The 11004-nt window shown below is 37.8% G+C and overlaps 1 protein-coding gene across 1 annotated transcript; it reads right to left on the reverse strand.

Annotated features, from left to right (window-relative positions):
• Nucleotides 1-1662: 1662 nt before the first annotated feature.
• opn1sw1 (opsin 1 (cone pigments), short-wave-sensitive 1) lies at nt 1663-5248 on the reverse strand. The gene is made up of 5 exons (XM_073838726.1): nt 4851-5248; nt 4596-4764; nt 4343-4508; nt 2602-2841; nt 1663-2519 (listed from the first exon to the last, which is right to left on the reverse strand). Exons 1-5 carry the CDS (start codon nt 5188-5190, stop codon nt 2427-2429), a joined length of 1008 nt encoding a protein of 335 aa, XP_073694827.1. The 5' UTR covers nt 5191-5248; the 3' UTR covers nt 1663-2426.
• Nucleotides 5249-11004: the final 5756 nt, after the last annotated feature.

An 11004-nucleotide genomic window follows, 5' to 3' on the forward strand; every position in this document is an offset into this window, starting at 1 on the left:
CCTTTTTTTTCTTGTCAGTTGTCTTTTTCAGCATTTACTCTGCCTGTCTTTTTGAGATTTTAAAAATACAAGAAATAGACAATATTGTTTCAAATTACTTAAATGTTTTTATGTATTTTACAATAACAATTTGTTTGGTTTTGTTCATCCTAGATGCACATTTTTGCCGTGTTTAACAGTTTTAACCTTATTTAACTTTTTACAGTTTTACTTACCTATTGTAAGTTTAAGGGGCAATATGCAACTTTTTCCCCAAAATAAACGTAACAATAGCCTTTTTATTTGACCATTTATGACTCAAACATCTCCTGATGAGCACACTGACACCTTGTCAGCTCACAGTGGGTGCACCTATAAGCCTGTATCCTATTTTTCCTATTTTCTGTCGGGTCGGATTTTTCGCGCGCTGTCTGCGGATGTGACGTCAAGCGCGTTCATGTTAAACGTTTCAGATTACTCTGCCACCATCGCTACAAATTTAGTTTCTCAAACAATATATGTATTTGACTGTTCTTACCTCTGTAAACATAATGTTGACTTCTTTGCAGCGGATGACTTGTGAAGTTTGCACGTACTACCGCGCGCTGCGAGAGCAGAGCAAGCAGAAAGGAAGAGCAGTTCCGTTTTTTGGCCACAGGTGTCAGTCGCAAATTTTAAATTTCAGAAAATTGCATATAGCCCCTTTAATAAAGTAAATAGTTTAAGTTTTTTTTTTTTCGATCATGGCTCTTCATGACGTCCTGAAGGGTGGAACTCATTTTATGGACATTTCTCCAGAAAGAGCGCGTCCGCGCACACATCGACCAGAGAGAGAGCAAGAACGCGCCTCAACGCGCTTCATTTGGCTACACTTCTGCACGGGACTCACTCGGAAAGAATGTCTCTCCAAAGAAGTGTGGTTTTGGTTTTAAGGCAAAGATAACCTTGCTCAGCTTCCTGAAGAACCCAGCGTTACGTAAACAGTGGATGCAGTTTGTTTTTTCTGTGGCAGAAACGGAGTTTTGTAAGTGTGTTTGAGACGAACATTTTACAAACAAGACCCAGTTCGATGCTGGATTTGCAAATCGTTTAATACTGAAAGATGGAGCGGTCCTAGCTATAAAAGATCCAGATCATGATTCAGAATTGCAGATGGTAAGTGAAACTCATCAAATGTCTGTTTTGTTGGCACGTGAGTTCTCGTCAATCTTTAGCTCCGCCCACGGCGCGCCTCCGAGAGCTCGGCTGTTTTCGAAGAGAATCGTAAAGCGATATCTTTCATTTGTAAATATGATAAAACTAAATACTTTTTGGAGATATGAAGGATGCAGTACTACTCTATAGGTACTCAAGATTAACATAAGATTGGGTGAACTGTGTGTGTTATGCCCCCTTTCAGTTTCAGCTTTAGATATACGGAGTAAATTATGTTAGCAAAAAGTTGAAATAAAAATATACTTTTAAAGTATTTTAATTAATTACATTTTTGAATTATTTCATTTAACGTTTATTTCAAGTATCAAAGTTAATTATGATAATAATCTAGTAAATGATAAGCATTTATTACCCAACTTTTCATTTACTGACTAAATACTAAATACCGTTTAATGATGTAACAATATCCCACAGATGGGTTACAGGCTGTTTAGGCTCATTAATAGAAGCCGAAAGGTAGAGCAAATATGCAATAAACAATATAAATCTTTATTAATTCTAAAATTCATGCACACTTTATCTCTACAAAACATGTACAGAAGTAATATAGATACAGATATTTGAGATCCAAGATCAGCTGTCACTCAGTGATTTGTTACAAGCAGACTTCCAGTGAACGGTTCCTCAGCTGCAAACAAGCGGATGGACTTGGATAATTCCCTTGTGATCTTATATATCTTGGCTAATCCAGCCAGAAAGCTGGTCTTTAGTAGGTTCTTTAGAGAAGACAAGAGTAAACCACTTAGTTACGCTGTGCTCTTTTGTCCAAACAAGCACTTTTGATTGGTATGGGCTTTAAGGTTACTTAGTTTACTGAAGATCTCATTGTGATTTTGTTGAAAATCAGGAATTTCCATTTTCAGTTTGCACAAGTCCATTCACATCAGAGGATGTCTCATTTTTATTTATTTTTTATTATATATTTTTTTTAGATTTTCCTTTGCAAGTTAAAAATTAAATATTCTACTTAATTGTCAATGCATTTTGCATTGCTTTAACATGAAATAGCAATGTTTTTCATTACAAAAAAATAAAATCGTAGCATCTGAAGGTGTACCAGTTCTGCACAGAAAGAATAGTAGGATGTCACCCTCCGGTTTGGCCATTCAGTGCTGAGGGAGTCCCTCAGCCCTTGACAAAGTATAAAGGTGCAGGATTTGAACAATCAGAGGGAGGATAATAGGATAACAGGAAACAGGTCCTGACAAGTTGTAAATGGGTTGTGGAATAATTTATGCAGCCACAGAGGTTTCGGTCTTGCTGGAAACCTCTGATCCCTCATCAATCTTCTTGCCGAATACAGTCTCCATGATGCAGGCATTAAACTAGAACACAAAATGCCAGAGTATTAGAGTTTGACTCCATGTCTAGTGTTATTATTCAACGCACGTGTGTTGTTTATCTCACCTGTTTGTTCATGAAGGCATAGATTAGAGGGTTGTACACACAGGAGCTCTTTGAGAAAAATGCAGGGATGGCCACCAGACGGTAATCTTTGTTTGAATCATCAGCATTGGCAAACCACATGGCAGTGACGGCATACGGGGCATAGCAAATTACAAAAGAGCCAACCATCACAATAACCATCCTGGACACTTCCTTCTCTGCTTTTTGAGTGGAGGCTGACTCGGCCTGCTGGGCTGCAACCTACAGGTAAATGTTGAAACATTTCAATCTTGTGAAATATACAGTTGAATCAAAAATTTACATACACTGCAGAATCTGCAAAACGTTAATTATTTTAGCAAAATAAGGGACTGTACAAAAAAAATGAAGGTTATTTATTTATTGTGCTGACCTAAATATGATATTTTACATAAAAGATGTACTTGTACAGTCCACAAGAGAAAATAATAGCTGAATTTATACAAATGACCCCTTTCAAAAGTTTACATACACTTGATTAATACTGTTGTTACCTGAATATCCACAGCTGTGCTTTGCTTTGTTTAGTGATAGTTGTTCATAAGGCCGCTGTTCCTCAGAAAAATCCTTCAAGTCCCACAAATTCTTTGGTTTTTCAGCATTTTGTGTATTTGAACCCTTTCCAACAATGTCTGTATGATTTTAAGATCCATCTTTTCACTCAACTCAACTCAACTCAACTTTATTTATAAAGGAAAGGAAAGGAAAGGAAAGGAAAGGGGGTGAGTGAGGCCAAGTATGGTGACCCATACAAGGAATTTGTGCTCTGCATTTAACCCATCCAAGTGCACACACACAGTAGTGAACACACACACACCGTGAACACACACCCGGAGCAGTGGGCAGCCATTGCTGCGGCGCCCGGGGAGCAGTTGGGGGATCGGTGCCTTGCTCAAGGGACTCACCTCAGTCGTGGTATTGAGGGTGGAGAGAGTGCTGTACATTCACTCCCCCCACCTACAATCCCTGCCGGACCTGAGACTCGAACCTGCAACCTTTGGGTTACAAGTCCGAATCTCTAACCATTAGGCCACAGCTGCCCCAGTAAAGCACTTTACAACACATAAAGTGAACCAAAGTGCTGTACAGCAAACTAAAAACTCACTAAGACATAACAGACATAACAAATAAGAACAAATTCAACAGGTGTCAAAGGCCAATGAAAAAAAATGGGTTTTAAGATATGATTTAAAAACAGACAATGAAGAGGCCTGTCTAATAAACAGAGGTAAAGCATTCCACAGTTTAGGTGCTGCTACAGCAAAGGCGCGATCCCCTCTGTGTTTGCGCTTTGTTTTGGGCACATCCAAGAGCTTTTCACACTGAGGACAACTGAGAGACTCATATGCATCTATTACAGAAGGTTCAAATGCTCACTGATGCCCCAGAAGGAAAAAAACATGCATTCAATTTTGCATTAGAAAACTTTTGGAATCTGAACATCAGGGTACATTTAACTTATTTTGTCTTCTGGGGAACATGTAAGTATCTTCTGTAGCGTCTGAAGGGCAGTACTATTTAGGAAAAATGTACACATCTTCATTCTGTTCAAAAGTTTACACCCCTGGCTTTTAATGAATGGGGTTTTCTTCTGAAGCATCAGTGAGTGTTTGAAACTTTTGTAATAGTTGCATATGAGTTTTTTTTTTAAATCTACACATTTATCTCCATTTGTCCACAAGGGTGTGTGAAAGCAAAAAGTTGGGATATTTGGAATACTTACAGCGCGTAGGGCTCCCAAGAGCTGTGAGTAGGAAAAGATAATGATGCTCATTGGCATCATGAAGCAGGTGACGATGAGGAAGTAAGTGTAGCTCTCTGAATTGAACTCCTCACTTTTTGTGTACCAGTCAGGTCCGCAGGCGGTGCCGAGACCCTCGGGAATGTATCTGTAAATTCAGATCTTAAGAAAGTTAAAAATCCTTAAAATTACAAATGCATGTTTGCAAATATTTCGTGAAGAAATTTAGTTTCACCTGCTCCATCCCCAGAATGGAGGAGTTGCACAACTGGCACCTATGATCCAGGTGAACGCCACAGCTCCAGCAGCCTGGCTTTGTCCAAACTTGAAGCTTCCGAAGGGTTTGCAGATAACCACGTATCTCTCGAAAGCCAGGACAGCCAGAGACCATCCCGTCACAAGACCTGCGTGAAAAAGATATTTTTCACAGGAAAGCCGTGGAAGAATCATGCAATTAAATTAAAATTTTTTCATAAACTCTCCATTTTACCTGCAATTGATCCCATTGCCGCTTCCATCGCACACAACGTATAACCAAGAAAGTAATAACCTCTAAGAGCAGACACGAATACTTGGCTAACGGAGAAAGTGTCAAAAATGAAGCCTGCTAGAGAGATGTTCACCAGAATGTAGTTAAGAGGCTGTCGGAGTTTCTTGTACTTCATTGTAACAAAAAGGACAATGGCATTCATAGGTGTGCCCACAAAAAATACAAAGCCCATGAAAGCTGCCTGCAGGTAGAAAGCCCACTTGGGGGCTAGGTGGTACTGTGGGCCCTCGAAAGGGCTGACTTTGGAGAGGTTCCCAAATTGTACGGCCCACGCGTCCATAGTTGTGCTGTCGGTGGACTTGTTCTTGCACTGTGTCCTGGTGGAGTCAACGAGCAGCCTGACTGGCCAAACACGGACTGGATGGCCTTTTATAAAATCCTCAAAGTCTTGCCTGGTGTGAAAAGTGGGGGGCAGATGAGGATGAAAAGGAAGATCATCCTCCAGGTGATCTTCCGGACTTGTTGTCGGGATTATCCGTCCTGTCCATGCAAATTATTCTCAAAACCCCTCTGGAATCTCTAAGCACATGATTAGGCAACACGTGTTGCTCTACAATTGCAGGTTAATATATGTTTTTGGTTGTATTAGGGCATAAACAACAGTGATGCAGCATATTCAACCTAGAAAGACACTTCAGTGTTAAACTTGAACTGAATTGAAGAGAAGTCAGATTTGTTTCATAATTGATGAACTTGTCAATGTTGAACAGGATTAAAAATTTTGAACTGATGTGAGTTCAATAATGGCATTATACATTGTTTTCAGGATGCCAAGTTTGGCTATATTGGTGGCACTGAAGGTAATCAATGCCACTGAACCGAACGGAACTCAAAAATTTAGCTGATTACTATCATGTTTTGGGCTGTACTAATTGGTTGGAGTCCTATAGACTGCCAAAAGTTATAGCAGCAAGTCAAGAAGAAGAGAGCCAAAACTGTCTGAGGAACAAAAGGTGTTTGTGGTTGGCCAAACTGAACCAGGATTTACAGGGCAAGAATCTTGACAACATTCGTGTTTGTTCTTATCATTTACAGTCAGGTAGGTAAAGTTAAAGGATAATACATTAATTAATACTGCTCGTACGTATTTTTACCACCTGTTAACTCTAGTTTGTTAAACTATTGCACTATTTCCCACTTCCCACACATTAACCGTGCAATTAATGCTGTTGTTTACATCCAAGTATCTCCAATATGGCCACACATCTGGGTAACTGACCAAACCGTGACATAAGTGCAAAACTATTGTATTTCAGGTATTTGCTGTCAGTGGTTATTACCATTTAACATACTCAGCAACCCACTTATTGGTTCACATTTAACCTGCATTTTCCTTTCCAATTTAGATGAAGGTTTCAGGTTTATAATGAATCAATGGAGTTAAACCATGTTGGATCTTCAGTTCATGTTTTTGGAATTCAATGTATTCCCAATCAGCTCGGTAAGTTCTGAGTTATTTCACAACACTTATTAAACTTTAGCACATAGATTAGCCTAGCCATATTTGGTGTTATGAATCCTTATTTTTCCTTTAAGAATGGGTGCAGCTGTTTTTACATTTTATGGGGCTTCCAGGTCTACTACAGGTCCTTCTCCAAAAATTAGCATATTGTGATAAAGTTCATTATTTTCTGTAATGTACTGATAAACATTAGACTTTCATATATTTTAGATTCATTACACACAACTGAAGTAGTTCAAGCCTTTTATTGTTTTAATATTGATGATTTTGGCATACAGCTCATGAAAACCCAAAATTCCTATCTCAAAAAATTAGCATATCATGAAAAGGTTCTCTAAACGAGCTATTAACCTAATCATCTGAATCAACTAATTAACTCTAAACACCTGCAAAAGATTCCTGAGGCTTTTAAAAACTCCCAGCCTGGTTCATTACTCAAAACCGCAATCATGGGTAAGACTGCCGACCTGACTGCTGTCCAGAAGGCCATCATTGACACCCTCAAGCAAGAGGGTAAGACACAGAAAGAAATTTCTGAACGAATAGGCTGTTCCCAGAGTGCTGTATCAAGGCACCTCAGTGGGAAGTCTGTGGGAAGGAAAAAGTGTGGCAGAAAACACTGCACAACGAGAAGAGGTGACCGGACTCTGAGGAAGATTGTGGAGAAGGACCGATTCCAGACCTTGGGGGACCTGCGGAAGCAGTGGACTGAGTCTGGAGCCGCATTCCCCAGGTCAAGCCACTTTTGAACCAGAAACAGTGGCAGAATCGCCTGACCTGGGCTACAGAGAAGCAGCACTGGACTGTTGCTCAGTGGTCCAAAGTACTTTTTTCGGATGAAAGCAAATTTTGCATGTCATTCTGAAATCAAGGTGCCAGAGTCTGGAGGAAGACTGGGGAGAGGGAAATGCCAAAATGCCTGAAGTCCAGTGTCAAGTACCCACAGTCAGTGATGGTCTGGGGTGCCATGTCAGCTGCTGGTGTTGGTCCACTGTGTTTTATCAAGGGCAGGGTCAATGCAGCTAGCTATCAGGAGATTTTGGAGCACTTCATGCTTCCATCTGCTGAAAAGCTTTATGGAGATGAAGATTTCATTTTTCAGCACGACCTGGCACCTGCTCACAGTGCCAAAACCACTGGTAAATGGTTTACTGACCATGGTATTACTGTGCTCAATTGGCCTGCCAACTCTCCTGACCTGAACCCCATAGAGAATCTGTGGGATATTGTGAAGACAAAAGGTGAGAGACGCAAGACCCAACACTCTGGATGATCTTAAGGCCGCTATCGAAGCATCCTGGGCCTCCACAACACCTCAGCAGTGCCACAGGCTGATTGCCTCCATGCCACGCCGCATTGAAGCAGTCATTTCTGCAAAAGGATTCCCGACCAAGTATTGAGTGCATAACTGAACATAATTATTTGAAGGTTGACTTTTTTTGTATTAAAAACACTTTTCTTTTATTGGTCGGATGAAATATGCCAATTTTTTGAGATAGGAATTTTGGGTTTTCATGAGCTGTATGCCAAAATCATCAATATTAAAACAATAAAAGGCTTGAACTACTTCAGTTGTGTGTAATGAATCTAAAATATATGAAAGTCTAATGTTTATCAGTACATTACAGAAAATAATGAACTTTATCACAATATGCTAATTTTTTGAGAAGGACCTGTATAGCCATTGTACAAAACAGCTTGTTTTGCTGCTTGATATTGCACATTGGTGTGTCTTACCACATTATTTTAATGTGTTATCTTAATTATGAACACATTGGTTTGTAGTGCAAACTGTTTTACCATTTACTGCACACTGATATTCTTCTCGCGATTTCCCCATAGCGGCTAATGAACCGGAGTACTCGTCCGTGGCTTACTTCCTCGTTGAAGAATAAGGTGGATAGTCGAATCCTGATTTCTGAAATCAATTTTCCTGGATTGATTTAAGTATATCTGGCAACTCAACAACAAACTGTCAAGTTGTTTTTCTGAGCATTTTACAATTCTTTAATTTATTAGCTTTAGGATTTAGCTTCAGTGATCCTGCAGTTTTGTGGTCTCATAAGAAATGTGTAAATCATATCGGTACTGTATATTTCTTAATTGGATAATACTTTTAAGAAACTTTGCTTGAAATGTTTTGAAAAAAGTCTAACACGGAATAAAAAACACTTTCCTAAATTACATTGAAGGTAAAATAACAGGTATCCTAACTTGAAGTATTAACCTAGTTTTTTGGGCCAAACCAGTTTGTTAATTCTTGGCTTTCGTTTCATGAGCAGCAGTGTAAGCAGGCGAAAGGCAAAGCAAACTCTTAAGGTCCCCAAGCACAAGGATGAGCCGTAATCTGGAAACAAGATTTGCCTAAACCAATCGCCAAAAATCCCCACAAAACATATTGATGTCACAAAGGGATTACGTGCAAACTGGCAGTTTATCTTGTTAGCTAAGACTTAGATTGTGGGTCAATTTTGATAATCTGGAGAGAGATAAAGAGTGTTAAACTGTAAATCCTATACATCCGGCCTCTTTTTATACACCTCATTTCAGTTGCTTCATTTCTACTTGGAGAATCGTCTCTTCCCTTCTCTCTCATTTCTTTTTTTTTTTGGGTTTCGGCAGGTAAGGCTAGAAACATATTACAGTGTGAATTTGGATACTAATGATTCATTTAAACTTATAAAATGTAAAAATGAATCATAACTTGTTTATTCATTGCTAATGATAAGTAATGCCTCTTTCGGTTTTGTAAGTTCGGCTTGTTTATTTTTTGTTCTTTATTTGCATAGACATAGATATGATCAAAATGAATTTTGCAAGTCTGTTTTTCATGATTAATCTGATTGTGTGCAGGTATTTAATTTGAACTCTTTTAGAGAAATATGTTTTCTGTTCTATTCATACACAAATTTAACAGTAATACTAACTGATATTTGACAGTTCATTTATATTCAGTGTATATTGTATTTTTTCATTCCAACTTCTTGATAAATTCAAATGCGCTACTTGTAAAATTTGAAATATGAATGTGCTTATGTTTGTGTCAGAAATTGTGTACAGTGTGTTTTGATTTTTTTTAGACTTGTCCAAAGATAAATGTGGAATGGTCTAATTCATGAATTCTAATTCATGAAAGTCAGAAGCCATCCATTGACCCGGGGTTGTATTGTAACCAAGCTATGAATCTGAGTTGCATGGGTATGATACGACCTGGGTTACAGGAAGGTCATGGACATCTTGGGAATTACAGAAATGAACTACAAAATGCAGCTTTATCAACTTAATATCAGAAAATGATAATTAAATGCAATGTGCCTCTGGACCACAAAACCAGTCTTAAGTAGCACAGTATCTTTGTAGCAATAGCCAAAAATGCATTGTATGGGTCAAAATAATAATAAAAAAAATGTTATGCCAAAAATCAGCAAAGATCATGTTCTCTGAATATATTTAGTAAATTTTATATCATAAGTATAGCAAAACATAGTAATATGCATCGCTAAGAACTTAATTTAAACCATTTTTTTACGGTGATTTTCTCATTATTTTTTGCACCCTCAGATTCCTCAATTTCAAATAGTTGTATCTCAGCCAAATATTGCCCTATCCTAACAAAGCATACATCAATGGAAAGTGTATTTATTCATTTTATTTGTATTCTTATGACTGTTTTTGTGGTCCAGGGTCACAAATATGTTTAAAATCACTGAATGTTTAAATAAAATTATTTTTGTTGTTAAAAACTGAAATATACGTGTATGTGGATTAAAGCATCTATATGGAATTCTGCTGTGTGGATGATTATTTTATTTTATTTTAGTCCGTTATGCCAGTGTGAGAGAAAAAAATAGAGATGAAAGAGGGAGACTGTGAAAAAGACACTTAAGTGGTTGAAGCTTGTCTGCAAAACGAAAGATTTTTTTCATATTATTTATATTATATTTAAGACACATTAGCTAAATCACCAACACTTTTCTCCCAGATATCATCAGCCAAAGTGATTTGTTCAGTGACTGATTCTTACGTGCAACTTGTACAGATATGTAGATCATAAGGTAAATAAATCTAAAAGAATCCTATTAATCATTGTAATTGTAGGCTTAATAACATACTAAACTATTAAATCATTGTTTGCCAAACAGCATATTTAATAAATAAAGTGTAAATTACTGTATAACACAGATAATTACTGAAATACACGAAAGAATGACTCATCATCCAGTTTTTTTTTTTTTTTTTTTTTTTGGTGAATCATCAGTCAGGACGAACAGTGTTGATTCCCGGACAAATGACTCTTTTGAACAGTGAATCAAACCACTTCAATCGGGGCAGGTACTCAGTTGAATTCCAACAAGTAAAAGATATTCGATCATATCTGACTTAAAATAAGCCAGAACTACTTCTGTGCCACATGTTTACATGTGCTATGTGTGGCAAAAGACTTATCAGACATAAATCAGAGGCTTGACCGAATGTTTGTTTAAAGAAAATGCAGTTTATGTATTTTATTGTAATAGGCTTTTAATAAATAAATACTTTTCGGTTTAGAGGGTTTTATGTGACTAGTTAACAGGATTGCATTTATCCCGACTCTTAAAAAACGTAAAGATAGCTTTTGAAAACATTGTATTT

This window comes from Garra rufa, chromosome 4 (assembly GCF_049309525.1).
Source record: "Garra rufa chromosome 4, GarRuf1.0, whole genome shotgun sequence".
Taxonomy (NCBI): domain Eukaryota; kingdom Metazoa; phylum Chordata; class Actinopteri; order Cypriniformes; family Cyprinidae; genus Garra; species Garra rufa.